The 18,133-nt window shown below is 49.3% G+C and overlaps 1 protein-coding gene across 3 annotated transcripts in view; it reads right to left on the bottom strand.

The window, feature by feature from the left end:
- Positions 1–3,421: 3,421 nt before the first annotated feature.
- The window catches only part of ARID1A (AT-rich interaction domain 1A), a 69,803-nt gene continuing 55,091 nt past the window's right edge, over positions 3,422–18,133 (bottom strand). For 2 of the 3 annotated variants that reach the window (XM_059138352.1, XM_059138354.1), the window contains 12 exons: positions 17,111–17,256; positions 16,909–17,018; positions 15,475–15,684; positions 12,842–13,049; positions 11,362–11,494; positions 11,014–11,189; positions 10,518–10,668; positions 10,302–10,436; positions 10,121–10,217; positions 8,763–9,654; positions 8,279–8,409; positions 3,422–6,514 (listed from right to left, as the gene is read on the bottom strand). In XM_059138352.1, coding sequence (XP_058994335.1) covers positions 4,784–6,514; positions 8,279–8,409; positions 8,763–9,654; positions 10,121–10,217; positions 10,302–10,436; positions 10,518–10,668; positions 11,014–11,189; positions 11,362–11,494; positions 12,842–13,049; positions 15,475–15,684; positions 16,909–17,018; positions 17,111–17,256 — 4,120 coding nt within the window. In that variant the 3' untranslated portion in view covers positions 3,422–4,783. The remainder of the gene's footprint in view (positions 6,515–8,278; positions 8,410–8,762; positions 9,655–10,120; positions 10,218–10,301; positions 10,437–10,517; positions 10,669–11,013; positions 11,190–11,361; positions 11,495–12,841; positions 13,050–15,474; positions 15,685–16,908; positions 17,019–17,110; positions 17,257–18,133) is intronic. The other variant, XM_059138353.1, reaches the window with a different exon arrangement.

Below are 18,133 nucleotides of genomic sequence, written 5' to 3'. Positions count from 1 at the left end.
CCTTCTGTCAGTGTTTGCCTTTCAGTAGTTAGAAAACCTTAACCCCACTGAGAGGCCTAGTGGGAAGGGCCTTAGCCGCTTGGGGGTGGCAGTGGCTGCAAGGCAAAAGAGCCAATGAGGTGGTGAGTATTGTTTGGGCCAGACTTGGCAGCTCTCCAGCTATGAAAGAAGGTTAAGGTCATTTGGGGGGTGGGGAGGGAGGAGCCTGGGAAAGAACTACTGGCCACACCCCTGGGTTCTCTACTGGCTAGGTTCTATTTACTTCTCAAAAGCAAATTACTCACAGCTCAGTGGCTAGCAGTTCTCTCAGTCTGTGGTAACTCCAGTCGGAAACTGGAGACCAGGGTAGGCTCCCCCTGCATTGCAGGGGAGCAGATGAAAGGAACCCAGGAAACCAAACTCCTAGGTAATGCTCCACACATAGCCCAGAAATGCACTTTCTAGACTAGAAATGGAGCTCAAGAGGCCCAGTACAAAAATAGTAATTAGCAACACAGCTCACCAAAATATAGATATGAAAAGTTTCCCATGTAGTTTTTTTCCCAGAAGGGTCCTAGGAAGGTGTCTTGGTTGACGAAGGTTAGCCATTGTCTCTACCTCCCCCTCAATCAATAGAGGAATACTGATTCTTGTCCCTGACCCAAATATTAACAACCGCACTTTAAAAGCACTTAGCTTGATGAACACTTGATTGAAATTCTTGGGACAATTTTTACCTCATGCTGACTACGACAAAAACCAATCTTGCCTGTTGAGCTCCGCGGCTAGATTCAGTTACTCCTGCCTGTCCTCTGACCCAGGAAGGAGGGCCTCGGTTGTGGAACCTCGCTTGGTGCTTGAGCTCAAACCAGCCGCTTTCCTCAACGGTAAAATGGGAGCCAGAATACTGAGTCCCAGGCACTGTCCTCGATCCCTTGCAGGATGATGTGATGAACAAAATCTGGTACACAAGTAGGTACTCACTAGAAAACTTGTTTCAGGTCTCACTTCGAAGGGTCCACAACAACGTCATTTTCTGTTACTGCTTGTGGTCTCTTCATTGTTTCCCTAAGGAAGGAGATGAACAGAGAAGCTGTATATTGCAACATTAGCCTTATAAAAGTAACCACATCTGGCCAACATCTACAATTTCACTCAACAACTATTTAAGTAGTACCCTGTGTCATAGGACCCGGATGTAGCAGTGAACAAAATAATAATGCTCTCAGCTCACATTATAGTGGGAGACAACAGGTGAGTATGATATATGGTTGACCCTTGAACAACAGAGGGTTTGAACCGCATGGGTCCACTTACACAGATTTTTTTTTGGATAAGTGCAGTGCTATAAGTGTATTCTCTCCTATCATTTTCTCCCTCTTCCTTGACTGTAGGCATACTGTCTATAATACATATAACCTACAAAATATGTTAATCCACTGTTAATTTATCAGTAAGGCTTCCAGTCAGCAGTAGGCTATTAGTGTTCTGTTTTGGGGGAGTCAAATTATACATGTATTTCTGGGGGAGGGAGCACCTGGCTGGCCCAGTCAGGATGACTCTTGATCTTGGGGTCATATTTTCAAGCCCCAGGTTGTGGATAAAGATTACTTAAAAAACAAAAAGTAAAAATAAATAAAGGCAACATTTGTAAAATTTGAAAAAGTATACGAGTATTTTTGCCCAGGGAGGGCATTGGCACCTCTAGCCTCCTCACTGTTCAACTGTACAAAAGGCTGGATGTAACAAGGGCTACAAAGAAGGTAGAGAGGGAAATCAGGCAGGGGGGCAGAGATTGCTATTTTAAATAGGGCGGATAGGGAAGGGTTCACCCACACAATAGTTGAGCAAAGACCTGAAAAAGAGGACTTCAGCCAAAGAGTTATCTGGTCAAAGAGTATTCTGGTCAGAGGGGATGGTAGATGCAAAGGCCCTAAGGCGGAAACGTCCCTGTGTGGGGGAGTGAGCAATGGGGAGGAGGAAAGGGGCCCAGAGGGCTAACAGCAAGCCAGACAACTAAGGGCCTTGCACGTCATTCTGAGGATCTGGACTTTACTCAGAGAAGACTGAAGGATTTTGGGTTTTTTTTTTTTAAAGATTTTATTTGCTTATTTGACAGACAGAGATCACAAGTAGACAGAGGCAGGCAGAGAGAGAGGGAAGCAGGCTTCCTGCTGAGCAGAGAGCCCGATGTGGAACTCGATCCCAGGACCCTGAGATCATGACCCAGGCCGAAGGCAGCAGCTTAACCCACTGAGCCACCCAGGTGCCCTGAAGGATTTTGATTGTAGGTTATAAAGGGAGTGTTCTGGTTGCTATGTCAATAGGTTCAACCAGGGGCGCCTGGGTGGCTCAGTGGGTTAAAGCCTCTGCCTTCAGCTCAGGTCGTGATCCGGGGGTCCTGGGATCGAGCCCCGCATCAGGCTCTCTGCTTCAGCAAGGAGCCTGCTTCCCCTCTCTCTCTGCCTGCCTCTCTGCCTCCTTGTGATCTCTGTCTGTCAAATAAATAAATAAACAAATATTTAAAGTTCTCTTGAAAGTCCAAAAAAAAAAAAAAAATGCCTAATGTGATTTAAAGAAAGAAAAAAAAAGAATAGGTTCAACCAGGCAAAGCAGAAACAAGGTCAGTTTGGAGGAGATTGCAAGAATTTTACGATCGGGTAGTGTCTTGAACTATAGTGGTAGTGTCTCGACTGAGGGCTCTTTTTTGGAGAGTGCAAACAGACTGGGTTTGGAAATGAAAGTAGTTTTTTGTTTTGTTTTGTTTTGCCAAGCACTGGAGTTGCTGTTTACTGGGAAAGTATGGGAAAAGCAGGTTTCTAGTGGAAGATAGGGCATTTTAGTTCAGGGGTGTTCAAGTTAAACTTTCACACAGTTAAGTTGGAGGCTGCCTTGAGATAAATGCTTGTCTTACTGTTAAAAATTTTCTCGGGGAACCTGGGTGGCTCAGTGAGTTAAGCCCTGCCATCAGGCTCTCTGTTCCGCAGGGAGCCTGCTTCCCTGTCTCTGCCTGCCTCTCTGCCTACTTGTGATCTCTGTCAAATAAATAAAACCTTAAAAAAAATTTTTTTTTCCTCAGGAAAGCAGATATCCTCCCTTAGTCAACGATTTCCAAAAAACCCCACTTTTTCCCTAGAGTATCATCAATTTCTTTGGCTACTTACACCCATTTTATTTCAAGGGGCAAAGGTGCCTTTTATGCCTTGGACTACCTATTGCAGATGAAATCATCGCAGCCACTTTCTTCAATTTACTTACACTGTGGAAGGTAGAGCAGAACATGGTGCAGAAATGACAGGGTCCAGGATGCCACCATTTAGGAAGAGAGCACACCCAGAGAGATTTCCAAGAACAGGACCAGCCATCCCCACCGCACCCTACCCCGCCCCCCCTGCCAAAGGTCAAGCTGTTAACTGGTTTGAAAACAGTAAAAAGCCTCACAAACGTCTTACCAAGATTTAATGTACATTTATTCTTAACACGTGGAACATATAGTATAAAGATTTCATACTGAATAAATGATATTCATTAAGCCAAAAAAGGAAAAAAGGAGGAATTTACATCAAGTTTTAGCTACATTGTTTGAAATACAAATATGCAGATTTTATCACTGAAAAAATCTCAATTGTGTTTCTTCATCAGGGAACTTCAACTGAACCTAGAACTTTTTCACACCTCGATTAGAAAGAAAACAAAACAAAACAAAAACCCAGAAAAAAATAAACTATAAGTTGATTGGCTGCTGAGACAGCAAGGATTTTTTACAGAGACCTGTACAGCATCGCGCCAAGAGGGGCGATGTCTGGCAAGAGATTAAATAGCTGTGTCTCGCTTTGTGCAGGTCACCAACTTGTTAACTCGTCATACTATAAAGGGGCAGCTGGGAGGGGGACCAAACTGTGGGGATCCAAGGGTATGTGCAATGTACAACGTCATATATATACACACGTGGCAGCGCAGCCGCTGCAGCTAAAGGTTAAAACCAGTTCTAAGAGGTGATCTCAGGGTTATTCATACAATCAAGGAGGAGAGAAAGAGGTCAGGGTGTTGTAGGTTCACACATGATACTTTGGGGGAAAAGCCTTTTTTTTTTTTTCTCCTCAACATTTAACTAAAAACATTTTTAAAAACTACAGCTTGCTGCTGACCCAGCGCTTCTCTTGTTTCCATGTGAGACATTATTATTACAGTATGTTTACAGTATCAGGTGTACAGTACAGTACATGGAAGGGTCTACACTCTACTGCACAGGCCTCTCCAGTGAACAGGGTCTGTCCACAGCTGCGAACTTCTCGGCTCCTGCAAGATTGTGAATGTACAACAATAAACCACACACAGTTCAGCAGTCACCTTTTTTGTCCTTCAGAGGTTTTTTTTTGTATTTTTTCCTTTTTTTTTTTTTACCATTAAAAACAGTTATGAAATGTGGCATCCCGTTGATGCAAGGGCCGGGAAAGCCATTTTTATTTTATTTATTTTTTTCCCCAAACTCACTGTAAACGACAGTAACTTTGGTTAAAATAAAAAAGTCTTCTATGTAGGCAGAGCTTTGTCTTTTCAAACAGGGTGGGGTCCTGAGGGGAGTAAGGTGAGGACAAGGAACAGAAAGGTGTGAGGTGGGGGGTGAGGGGTGTGGAGAGGAGGAGGAAAGAGAAACAGGAGAGACTTTTTACCCAAGGGAGAAGCTGGACAGCACAGGGTAAACTGGATTCTGAGGTGGTTTTGCATAAATAAAGGGCAACAGTCAGTTTCTAAGTTCTCCACACACGCACACACACACAGGGAGGGAGGTGTCCCACGGCTGTCATGACTGGCCAATCAGAAACAGTACATCACAAATGACTTGTGAAACCAAGGAGTTCATCAGCGGCGATACCGAGATGTCCAACAGCCGTGACTCGTACAGCGTGAACTCCGAGTGGTTCTCGTCCACCTTGGCCAGGGCCAGCAGTGCGCGGGCAGCCCGCCGCATCATGTCCACACTCGTCGGCTCAAAGGGTGGGTTCTGCATGTGGAGCAGGCTGGCCTGGCTCTGCTGGAACTGCGTGGCGGCGAGGCTGTCCTCCAGGAAGCCGAGGAGGTTGCCGATGCTGCCCTTCTGCACGGCGATGGCGCGGGCTGCCAGGCTGTCGCCCTGAGCCAGGTTGGCCAGCAGCACCACGGCCATCTCCCGGCACACTGGGTTCTTTCGGTCACTGAGGAAGCGCACCATGGTGCTATACAACTTCTCCAGGCGGCTGAAGGGGGGTGTGGCCAGGATCAGGTCCACATTGTTGTCCTGGATGCTGAGTTTGCTAAGGGTTTCCAAGACCAGTCTCTGGGGGGAGAGGACGGCGTTGGGGCCCAGGGTGGAGAAGGGGTCCTGGGCTTCAGCGGAAGGGCAGACGGCCCAGTGTAGGAGTCCGTCCAGGACAGGCAGGCAAATGCTCTCAGGGTATGGGGAGAGGTCCAACTGGCCCGAGATGTTGGCAAGCGTGACCAAGGTGTTTTCCCGGAGCATCTCCAAGCAGTCCCACCACCACTCCACTTTGTTGCAGCTCACCCCTTGGTCCTGTTCCTCCTCCTTCTCGTAAGTCAGTGGTGCCTGCTTCCGCTCTGGGTGCTTATGGTGTAGGAGGATCAGCTTGCCCAGGATCAGCAGCAGCCCTGGGTGTTTGGACATCTCAAAGTCGTTGCCGGGCACAAACGACAGGCTTCGGATGGTATTGGAGACACAGACACAGCGCTTGGCGAGGGAATCCTGCCAGTCCAGAAGGGTACACAGTGGGGTCTCATCTTTACTGTGGGGTTCGTCCTCTAGGATCTTGATGTTTCGGTGGCTCTGTGCCGGGCTGATGCCGAATGGAAACTTGCTGCTCTCCTTGGTGGCCTCTGCACTCTTAGCTCCCTCCTCGGTCAATGTGCTAGACCGGGTGGACAACATGTCATCCATTGTGGCTGTGATCCGTTTCTCTGGAGGGCCATCAGGCGGGGGGCCCTCCTGTTCTGTTGTCCCTGGCGTACCCTCTGCTGCCGTGACCTGTTTCCGGGTGACTGGTGGGCAGGGCACATGAGGCCGGGTCGGCAACAGCTCTGTCTTGCTCTCAAAGTGGGTCTGGATATGCTCAGTGGTATCCCCCCCACCAATCCGCCAGTGCAGCAGACCACTGTCAAACTCCTGCACGCGCCCAAGCTTATCTGAGCAGTCCACCACAAACGGGTCATTCTTCTGCACGATCTTTACCGGAAGCTTGTCAAACTTACTAATCAGTTTCTCCTCACTACTCTCTGAGGCTGCCTTGTCCTTGCCCGAAAAGGCCATCTCCTCGTCATTTTCCACTACTTCCTCCTCTTCTTCCTCCTCTAGTTTAGGACCTAGAAGGTCTTCCTCCTCCTCCCCCTCCACGGGGGCTGGACTAGATGCCTTGCTGAGTCTCCCAGGGTCCAGTAGTGTTCTCTGTCCTGGGTCACCCACCTCATACTCCTTTAAAATGCCAAAGATCTCGATCAGGCAACGTCGGAAATATTCCACAAGGAGCTCTAGCAAACCTGGGAGCTATAAGAGAAAAACAGGAAATAAATGAAGAAAAGTGGGGCCAAAGGAGAAAATCCATGACCTGAGAGGCCTCCCGTGGTCTTCTACCTAATCTCCCCCTTTCCTTGTACGTCAGACGACCATATCCCTGCAAGAGACGGAGTTGCTCCTTTCCCAAAGGATCTCCACAGAGCAAGTCATTCAATCTTTCCTGTGCCCAGCACACAGTTCTTCCTTCTGTTTGGCCGACCTTCTTGTAAGCCTGCCTCCAGCAGGACGGACATGTTGACCAATAGCTCTGCACCTCACCATCTCTTGGCCTCCTCTTCCCAGCCAATCCCTGCTTTTCCTCACCAGGCCCAGCTTCCTACCTGCTGGTCATTGCCAATGTCCCTCTTAGGACACTCTCTATACTCCACTGCCAAGCACAACCCAAGGCTTCAAGACGAGCTGAGAAGGGGTTAAGCAGTGTGGACAGATGTTCACCTACTCTCTTCTCCAAGCTCCCCAATGTTCCAGGAGGCTGGACCTCCATGAATCAATCAGGCAACATAGTGAGTGGGATGAGGTTCAGTCCTCCAAACATGGGACCAAGCTGGTGGTAGGCGGACCTAAGTTCCAGCTTGGATCCTGTATAGGCCATCTACCTCTAGAAGAAAACACTGAATCTCCCCAGTCAGATTCATCTCTGGCTGAAGAGAGTAAAGTAGAATGGAAAAAATAAGGGCTTTAGAATTAGAAAGATCTAGGTTTGCATTCTGGCTTTTCTAGGAACTAGCCATGTGACTTTAACTCTCCAACTTGTACTACTTCTATCTTTCCATTGAACACGAGGGTAATTCCTACACCTGACACGATTGTTCTGAGGTCTAAATGGAATATTCCAAATGCCTGGCATATGGAAACTGCTCAGTCAATAGCTGTTCCTTTGCCTTCTCATGGCAATTTTATGAAATGGACATAAAGTCAGGCTTTGGAATTGGAAAGACCGCTGACAGCTGTGTGAACTTGGGCAAAGGTAAAGCCTCTTTACTCATCTCTAAGAGGTCATATTGTCTTGGAAGGCTGTTGTGAGTATGACATGAAAGAAAATACGAAGGACCTAGCACAAAGCAGCAGCACAAGAAACGGTTAACTCTTCAATGCCCCCTAGCTCAATAGACGGGTTGGTAGGTACTAAGGATGATCAAAAGAGTGGGATGGCGTAGCAGAAACTCTTCTCAGCTGTCGGGAAAACTCAAGGCGCACATCCTGTGGAGAGAGGACCTGGAGAACTGGCTTCTGCAACAGTGTAGTTAAGATACTGCCACTATCGCCACCCACAAGCAGACTTCACTCCACTTCCCCTTTACGCATCAAGAGAATGGGGTCGATAAGGACCTCCAACGTGCACAGCAGATGAAGACAGGGCAGAAGAAACTGCGTGGCTCACTAATAAACACCACAGGTTTTTCTTGGTAGTCTTGAAAGTTGGTGTCTTCATTCACATCAACAGAATCTGCATTTCGTACTAGTACCAAAAGTTTCTCCCCAATTCCCTTTGAAGTCAATTCTGATACCTTACACAAAATTATTATTGTTCTCAGTGTTCTGGGCCCATGGCCAGTGGCAAAGTACTGGCATGGAATCAAAGCACTGGCACGGAAGATACCAGAGAGTGAGCGAGAGAGGGGAGACCATGTTGGCTGGGGCTGGCTTAACTCCCCATGTCACTCAGCGTAGTCTACTTCAAGAAGATCCCAGACCCTCCCATTCTGCCCATCTTTCCCAGGCACCTGTACTCACCTGACTGAGGTTGAAGGTCATGATGCTGTTGTCATCGTACAGCAGGATGTTAATGGTGTCTAATGCCCACGTGCTCTCAGCCAGCAGCCCAGACTTGAGGGACATCATTACCCGCCATGCCTCCGGCGTTCCTGAAATAAACCTCCATGTCGCCCATCTACCAAGCCTAGGTTGGCTGGATGCTCCCCCAGGGCTGGCCCATCAGTCCAGCTACTCTGAAGGTTAACACATGGCGGGAGGCAGTTCCTAGCTAGGAGAGGACACGCATCTGCTTCTAGGCCCCCTTCTAGGACATCACTGCATGGAGCCTGCCTTTTGGTAAAGCCTGAAATAAGCCTTTTTCCTTATCCAAAGTTCTCTGGCTCTATTTTAGACAACACTGTACTGGAATCTTATCCCATCCAGAATATTAGGATTGGAGACAGAAAAACAGACAAGATTTTTAGGGGCAGATGAAGCAACCTGATCAGGGAGGTCTCCTTACCGATGTCTTTCATTGTGAGCCGCCTCCTCTGCTTCAACACAGGCTGTGTGGCTTCGACAGAACCAGGTGGGAAGGTAATGTCCCGCCGGATCATGGGTGGCTGCACGGGGGCGGGTGCTATGTGCGAGGCAGGTACTGGGGGACCTGCCTTTTGCATCTTCATCCCAGAGTGTAGGAATGGAGACTTGCTAGGAGAGGTGCGATTCTCCATTGGCCGGGGCAGGGGAGCGGGGCTGGATACCTGAGGAATGTGATTCTGCATGCTTGGCGGGGGCTGGTAGTTGGATGGAGGGGGCCTTGTCATGGGGGGCACGGGGGCAGAGGGACCATATGGAGGCTGACGCGTGCCATGGGAAGGCCACGGGCCTTCATGGTTGGCCCTCTGATCCGTATGCAGCATTTCATCTGTTCGGTTCACGCCATGATAGGCGGGGCCCTGGGGGGCAGAGCCAGTGCTCTGCCTGTTGGTGTAATTGTAGGTCATGTCATTACGCCCTTGCCACATGGTGCCTTGCTGAGCGACCTCAGCCGATGCTTGGATGGGGCCGCCCATCATCTGCGGTGGCATGTTCTGCTGGGCATTGGAGCCGGGGGGTGCAGAGACACGGTCTCGGCCAAACTGGAATGGAAACTGGTTCTGGGGGCCGCCCGTTGGTCGGCGCTCAGTAGCAGCGGCAGCAGTGGCAGGATAGGCGTTGCCATACTGGTTGTACACATCTTGCTGAGGGGAAGGCTGGGCAGCTTGCTGCTGGCTGGCAGGCTGGGGCTGGGCTGGGGGCAACTGCTGCTGCTGGGGCTGCCCCTGCCCCGTGCTGTACGGCACACTGTACATCTCCCCTTCGTGCCGCTTGGCGGGAGGGCCGTACGTGCCATCCATTGGCCGTTTGTAATTCTAAGACAGGGACAAGCAGAGGGGAAGTTAGTATTCTGCGTGCAGGGACCCAAGACCCATAGCTGCCAAGACGGCTACAGCAGACCCTCGCCGGGCTTCTGTGCCTCCAGAAGAGGACACAGACTCCAAGGAAGAAAGGAATCACCTTTACAAATGATCTTTTGAAACTGTTTCTGAAAGCAAAAATCAGTCCCTATTTCCCCCTGGTTCTCCCTTGCTCTACGTAGAAAGACGTAGAAAAGTTCAAAAACCAAAACACGGTTGGTTTCTGGCTCTTTTGGGGGAACCGGAGAGATTGGACTGGAATCTAAACAGGGATGAGTTGGAGGGCTTGGCTCTTCAGCAGAACCATGTGGGTGGGAGAAAACTGAAGTATCTAGAACAAGCCCTTCTTACACTTTTCAACTTAGGCCTCGAACCGACTTCTAAGGGGAACCTGTGTGTCAGTGCGCCCTGCTGTCCTCACCTGCTGCTGCTGCTGATACATTGTGGTCTGCTGGCTGGGGAAGGGGCTGCCGGAAGGGGTGCCTTGAGTGGAGAACTGATTGCCATAGGAATCATGTCTGTAGGAGGGAGAGAATCAGAGGATCAGGGTGGGAAATGGCAAAGCCTGAGCCAAAGAGACACTAACACCAGCCTTCCCTCACCGTTGCTGCTGCTGCTGCTGCTGCGGGGGGTAGCGGCTGGGAGAATACATCCCGGAGTCTGGGTTGGAAGGCATGAGATTCGGCTGTGGGGCTCCAGTGCCCATGTTTCCCTCGGGTCCTATTCCAGGCTCCGTCCTAAACACAATTGGAGAAGTGGACTGAGTCCACAACAGCTGTGGGGGGCTGGGGTGGGACAGGAGCAGGGGCCATGCTCACCTCACTCTGTCATAAGGACCTCCATAGGGATAGTGCTGTCGCGGTCCCATTGCCACATTTCCCAGCCCAGGGCCGGCAGCTCGGCTGTAGGGGTCTCCCATTCCGCCATTGGGGCCCTGCCCTGAGGACATGAAGGGATCGCTCCCTGGTGCTGCACGTAGAAAGGAAAGCAGTGAGCAAACTGGTAAGCCAGCATGCCTAGCAACACGCACCTTGCCTGCCCCAAAGACCAAGCCCTCTTCAGGGCTTTGGCTTGTTCCTACGGTTTCCCTGACAGGTTCAAAGAGATCTAAAGAGGCTCCAATCAGCAAAGAGCTCCTACTTGTTGAGGTGTGATGAGGTGTGGCCAGGGAGAAGGACACAAGGAAGGAGGTAGGGATGAAGAGTGGTACTTAGGTCTGGGAAGGCCGTATCTCTAAGAATGGCTTGTCAAGAACCCTGAACCGCTCAAGACATCCCCCCATTTCCCTGGCTCTGTCCTCAAGCAGTTGGTCACCTTTCCTCATGCCGCCATAAGGATCCTTATTTGGCTCGTAGGACATGCGCCCCATCATGTCAGAGGTATTCATACTGGGCTGGTACCCAGGATTTGGAGTCATGGAATTCCGCTTCTGGAATGTGGGGTCACTTCCATCAGGAAAGGCATCCTGGATCCCGACCGAATTGCTCCTGCTCCAGAGTGAGGAAAGCCAATTAAACCCCAAATAAAGCAATTCCTCCAGTAAGCAGGGCGTGTGAGAGTCCTTGGCTGGGCCGGCAGAGCAGGGACACCTCGGGCTGCACAGAAGCTCCTGCAGTTCTGCCCAGATCCTCCCAAGCCCCTTGCCCCTGCTCCTGGCCTTACCTCATGCCTGGCAAGGGCGGGATCTGACTGTGTGGTGTGGATGCTGGAGTTGGTGGCTTCAGGTCTCCTCCTTCTGCCATGGAACTGCTAGTTGACTGAGGTGTCTGCGGCCCCTGCATAGACCCAGATCCCGCTGTGGATAGAGATGCGGGGTGAGCTGGCAAATCTTTAACTCTCACAGAAATACACAAATGCCGTGGGGTCTCTTTTGAAAGGATCCTTATAAGGCTAAAGCTGGGCTTCTTTAAAGTCTGAATCGCCCTTCTCAGCAGGGGATATGTAAGGCCAGATAATAAAGAAGGGAATTTTGAGTTTTCTTTTCTTTTCCTTTTTTTTTTTTTTTTTTTTTAACAAAGGCTCCGTGCCCACTGTGGATTCTGATGTGGGGTTTAAACTCATGACTCCGATCAAGACCTCAGCTGAGAGCAAGAGTCGGATGCTTAACTGACTGAGCCGCCCAGGTGCCCTGGGGAATTGGAGGTTTCTGTTGCTCCTTGCTACTGTTCACATCTGGAGACGAGGAGTAGCGTGGAGATGCCATCACCATGCTAGGGATTTCCTTGAGTCTCTGCCAGCTTCCCTGACTACTTTTCTTTACTTCCCCAAGGACCATTTCGAACCTACTAAACCCTGTAATGCTGGTGTACAAGTTCCCAAGTCAGAGCCCCTGGAATCCTAGGTAGGAAGGCTCCATCTTGTCCCAGACCTGCAGTGTACTTTAGGAACCTAGGCGCTCCCACTCAACAAACATCTAGCACAGTGTCACCTCTCAGGTTTCAATGTTCCTCCAAGCTGATGTGAGCAGAACTACCAGTAATTAATGTTTCCATGAGTTACCATCCCCGGCAGCAGATATCCCACTGCTTAGGCCTCCCCAGCTGATGAGTCATCTCAGGCACTCATTACACCCTCAGAGGTCAACACCAGGGCACATGTGTTTACACCCACCTTCTAGGAGCCCTGGCCTTCTTCCCTCCCCATGCTTGCTCAGGCCCCAGCCTCCTCTAGAAAGGAGGGTGGGCAGAGGCACTCCCATCAGCGAGTTCCATTCATATCCCCTCCCCAACCCCTCCTTCCCATTCATTAGCATCTCCACTCCCTGGGGAATTCAGGGCTCTAGTCTGAGCTGCATTCTAAGGCGCTGACATCAGTGGGCCAAAGCTCCCAGATGGCCCTGCCTCACTGTGATTTGTCAGACTTCCCCACTCCTCTGGTGTCCCTCCTACTCGCTAGTTTACAAACATTTGGCAAGACGCCAGGTGCACAACGAAAATTAAAACTTAAGGGCTGCTACAGACTACCTCTCAAGGGAGTCGCCACTGGCCGCTGCTCTTCAGTTCCATCACCGAGGTTAAGGCCTGGGGTAGGGCAGGGCAGAGCAGCCGTCCCTAGGGCCAGGCACTGCTGCATAAAGGAGCCTGGACCCTTGAATGCTACCCGTGAAGGGTGAGCCTTAGTGGGCTGCGCACCAGATCCTTACCAGGAGAGGGAGGCTGGATCTTGGGTTGGGACTTCTTGGAATCAGCAGCTGCAAAGATGTCTGGGGGAGGGTCTTCTCCCCGTTCAATCTTGCACTCAAAGGCATAGAGACACTGGATGTACTGCTTTTTCAAGGAGCTGGCAGCACTGCTTGAGGTGCCCACGTTGAGGTTGGTCGCAAGTTCCCGCCATTTTTTGTTCTTGTTGACCTGTACAACCAACCAGAAGAGTCGAGGGCCATCTTCCACCTGGTCTTCCTGCTCACAAGCCCCAAACCCTGTCAGGCTACCACGTACTCATCTCTCATGGAATAGCAGTTAACCAACCAAAGTTAAGCCCCCTTGGTGCAGAGTCCACAACAAGTGTTAAATCATGGCTAGCAGGCTCTATTTACAGATCACAGCAACTAGCAGACAGTGCTTATTCAAAAAAGGGCAGATTTCACATCACTATTAATGGGAGAGAACAGAATTCAGAAGGTATGATGCTTAACACAAGTACAGTACTGAAAAGGGCTGTGCAAGTCACCATCAGATCCAAACCCCTTCAAAGGCAACAATAAAAATCAACATTTTCCAAAACAGAGGCATGGCAGTATCAGCTACCACTCTGCTTGACTTACTTCGTCAAACTGGAAGTTTCCATATCTGGGGTGTTTTCTCGTTGTGGGGCTCTTTGCAAATTTTACATTCTTGTGCCTCTGCTGTCCTGCTTTTCAGTGACATGTCACAAACTACAAGCTCCCTTTCCTCACCAGTCACTGTCCTGGTTGTCCAGGAGATCCCTCTAACTTCTCTGTGCCCTCCCAGCGGCCAGCCTACACGTGTCTCCTTTCCTAAGCTTCAGGACACACTGACCAAGACCATTCCCCAATCCCTACAATTAGATGGTCTTGCTGCTCTAGCCAGGTAGGTGTCCTTCTTCATGTATTCTCATGCTTAACTCATCCACCTCAAAGGCTGGGAACACCAGCTTTCTAGTCCCAGACCACACAGGAAGCTCAACATGCTGTGGTCTGTCTGCTGACCTGGTACCTACAATACCGGAGAGAAGAGTGATAAGGAAGCAAAGAGAGGGACAACCTACATGGTGGGGAGGTGACCAGGAACACTTCCAGAGCAGGCTACCATCTGAGCTGAAGCCTGAAGGTCGGAGATGGCGCTGGCCAGGTATATTCCAGACTCTCCTATATCTGTGCCATGCAGGCCGGTCAACTGGATGACCCCCTCCTCTATCTTCACAGAGGCTCAGGACTCATATTCTGCCTTCTTGGAAGCTTGAAAAACTAACTCTCTCCTCTGAATTCGCACTGTCTTTAGCATTCAATTACATCCTAGCCCCTAAAAGGCTGGCATCCTTTCGCCAACCAGAAGACAGGCGCAGGCTTCGGGATTTCCTCTGGACCGCATCCTAGGTTCGGTGAAACCAAAAGCCCATCCAATTGAAAGTTTGCCGCACCTAACACGACGCACCCCCCCCCCCCCCCTTTCCCTACAGGCAGGAGAAGCCTGCTTTGGAGAACTCAATACCAGGGAGAATGACAGGAATAAGCCCAGGGTCACCTCAGAAGCCTGCTGTGGCTTTGCTTCCCACGCCAGTTATGTGGCGGTGTGCACGTGTCTTGTTTTGTTTTGTTTTCCTTTGTGGGGGAGGGGAATAAAGCCTGAAGGGAGAAGGAATTCATAACTAACTGTTGGTTGGCTTCATTCCAATCACTTTCTTTTCTGCTGGTGACAGCTGTTTTCCTCTTCTGATTTAGAAGGTTTGGAATACGTCTCTCCCCGCCACGCCTCCCCCTGAGCTCAGCCACCAACTCAGATCCAACAGCAGGCTCCTGATCTGATGACTACAGAATACACATAGGAGGAAAGTTTGCAAAGCACAGCACTGCCTCACTCTTTGCCTCCTGGGCTGAGTGTGAAGCAAAGCTCTAAGGCTTCAGAGCAGGGGCAAGGTTCAGGGAGGTATTCAGTTCAGAGGTTTTTAGCACAGACTAATGCATTCACGTCAGTATGCCATATGGAGCACCTAAACACAACTTCCCCACCTACTTCATCCCTCATAAGCTATTTCTATCAAATAGCTCCTGAAATCCCATCTTCACTGGGATTGGAAGGGTCAGCAACTACCATACCATATTACAGACCAATTTACACAGCAGACATCTTGCTGCAAGCTTTGAGTGTTAGTTCGAGCTTCTAATGGTCTAGCAGGATACACACTCTCCCTACTTTACAAGTAAGAAAGTTAGGGCTCAGAGTGGTCATACACCTTGATTAAGGTCATATGTGTTGTTAAGTGGCTAAGAAAGAATTCAAAACCAGACCCAGCTTTGCAAACCATGTCCTTGCTTACTATGCCAAACTGCCTCCCGCATTTTCCCTATCTTTGCACCCCAGTGAGACCCTAGACATATGGTAAACTCAATACTAATACATCATACTACCCAGGCAGGTCTCAGCCTCCTCTTTATCTTATCTTCTAGAAGCCCTGTGCTTCCAGTCTGTCAGTATGTGCCTCAGAGAGCAGGAGACGGTGATGTCCCTGTAGGAGGCTTGGCACCAGGTGAAGCCACTGAGTACCTAGAGAGAGGCTTGTTGAAACCACAGAGGAAGCCAAGTGCTAGGCACTCACCTGAGTCAATCCACCAATCTCCTTCACAGACACATAGAGGCGATAGAGGTCCAGAGGTTTCCTACCCACAGCAGGCAGATTTGTCATGCCCATGGCCTTCTCCTCCGTGAAGGCCAGATAACGGTCCACCCACATCTTCCTCTCAGGCTCACCACCCAGCTCATACAACTTGGTGATCTTCTCATTGGTTGTAGTAGAAGAACTGGATTTCTGGAAGGGGCAGGTCAAGATTCATAGGAACCGGTCAGATTCAAAGCCTATGCTAAGGGTGGTCTCAGAAGTCCTTTGATTAGGACGGTGGTAAAGCTTCTTATTCTGGGGCAGTCACTAACATGTACCTTGCCTTTTGCAAGGTCAAAAGACCAAATGGGAGCTAGAAATTCTTCCTGTAAAGGAAGGAAGCTAACATTGCCTATGTATTATGCATTGGGTGCCATGCTAGATGCCTTTATATATTAAGCATTATTAATTATCCTCCTCTTAAAAGATAAGGAAGCAGGCACAAGGAGCCCATTCCTAAAACTCACTGCTCTTAAGTAACAGAGCTAAGTGTCAAACCCTTATACACCTGACAACAGTGTCACTATACTACCCCCGTGCTATTACCCAGGAGCCTGGGCATGCTGTCAGAGACTGTTTCAGAGAACTCAAGAAATTCAAAACGTGATTTCGAGACAATGGGATGGACTCAAATGAAAAGAAACTTCCTCCTGTCAAGAAAGGAAGGGTCTTCCTAACCTTCCTGAAAGGCTCTGGATGTTAATTGTCCTGTCCCAGACAGGAGGATGGCTACGAGGGCCTGAGAGCCAGAGGTAAGGGTCCACAGAATGTGGCAGCTGTACATTTTTATTTCCCCAGCTTTACGAGAAAGGGAAAATGGGGTATGACAAAGGGCAGAAATGTTTCAAACACTGAGCAGGTCCCCAGATTGCCATACAAGCCAACAGACAGCACCCTCAGGACCATCCTACTGGGAGGCCAGCAAGGACCCAAACTCCCACCTGCCTCATCCTCCTCTTTATAAAACACAGGGCACCAACCATTCCTGCTGCTCGGAGGAAGGTCCAGGAAGAGAAGAGCAACTAGTTGCCCATGGCACACACCACCTACCAATGCATGAGGACAGGGTGCACAGTTTCCCAAAGGGCAATACAGAGAATTCTACACTGCAGGCCTGGCATTTCCTCTATCACAGACAGCTATGAAAACATTGTGTTATTTCTATTAGGACCCTTTAGGCTAACTGAAATCTAATTCAATGAGCTATTAGCCTGGGACCCTCCCTTCATGATTAGAAGAGGCAAGAGCAGACTTTTCTGAGATCTAATCCGTGTCATAAAAGGCTAGAGTTTAGTCACCTTCTTTTCTTTTTCCTTCCTATCCCTGGAGAGGATGGGACAGAGAGGTGAGAGGAGTCAGGATATAAATCATTACCTTGGATTTGGATTCTGTCTTGGGTGTCCCATCTGCCTTATTGTTCATTTTGGTGGTTGGAGTTAACTTGACATCCCCAAGGCCCATCATCTCTGGGCTGGCTGCCATCCCTATAAAAAAGAAAAAAGATCAAAAGTCCAGTAAGTTTGAAATGAAGATCATTCTAGAAGAAATTCCTGGGTGAGCAAAGGCTTGGACTTACCTGCTGAATTGTTGGCCATGGTCCCACCCATGGGATACGGGGGTCCCTGAGGGTTGATCATGCCAGCCATACTATTAATCCCTTGTCCGTAGGGAGGTCCAGTTCCCATCATGCCCCCCTGGTTCATATTGGGGTAGCCTGGTGGCCTGAGGAAGAAGATGGAAAGTGACAGACAAGAGTTAGAGACACTGAGCTTTCAGATTTGGACCCGAGCTAAATAGTTTGTGAGCCAAGATCATCTAGTAAGGCTTAAAAGGAAAAAGTTTATGGGTTTCCTAAACCACAACCATGTACCACCTGACCTAGACATTCCTATCTACTACTTCCCATGAAAGGTTCTAAGATGGTTCAGGCTCCAAACAGGAAACCATAGCTCAATTTTAAAGGATACAATCCTTGAAGAAGGGACCCCTACGTGTCTCTTAAGTACCACCTCCCTCCAGGCACTTCCAGTGTCAAATGTGTTTCCATTTAAGGGCCCTCTCTACGGCAAAAGGCCTAGATTTTACCACTTTGTCATGTCAAATCCCAACCAATCTGGACCCCTCACTGCACAGCACCTGGACGTGCTTTCTTGATGGATCTACTGCTCTATGCTTCCATCATTCTGAAGTACTACCAAACCCATCTCTTTACCACTAATTACCCTATTCTACCTTAGTTCATCAGCATTCCAGTAAGACAAGAGTCACTGTAAGAACTGTAGCCACCAACAATGGCGTACACAGACAGGGCCTTCAAAAGCCAATGGAATCATATTCACTGAAGTGAACAGCCACCAAAGTGAGTGTCCAAGGAAGAATGGATGAATCTTCAAGGTCATTAAACCAAATCACATGAACTCTCTGCACGTTAGTGCCAGATTCAAACACAAAGAACCACACAGAACAGTAGAGAAATGGCAAACCACAACCCTACCATCCTCCATTTCTCACACTACAGATCCAAGTCATGTGTATCATTAAAATCCCTTGGGAGACCAAAAAAACTAGATTGACAGAAGAAATAGAGAAGCTCTGAAAA

Source organism: Mustela lutreola, chromosome 10 (assembly GCF_030435805.1).
Source record: "Mustela lutreola isolate mMusLut2 chromosome 10, mMusLut2.pri, whole genome shotgun sequence".
In the NCBI taxonomy this organism is placed as follows: Eukaryota; Metazoa; Chordata; class Mammalia; order Carnivora; family Mustelidae; genus Mustela; species Mustela lutreola.
Note: the sequence above shows the minus strand (reverse complement) of the source record. Positions and strands in the feature narration are given on the sequence as shown.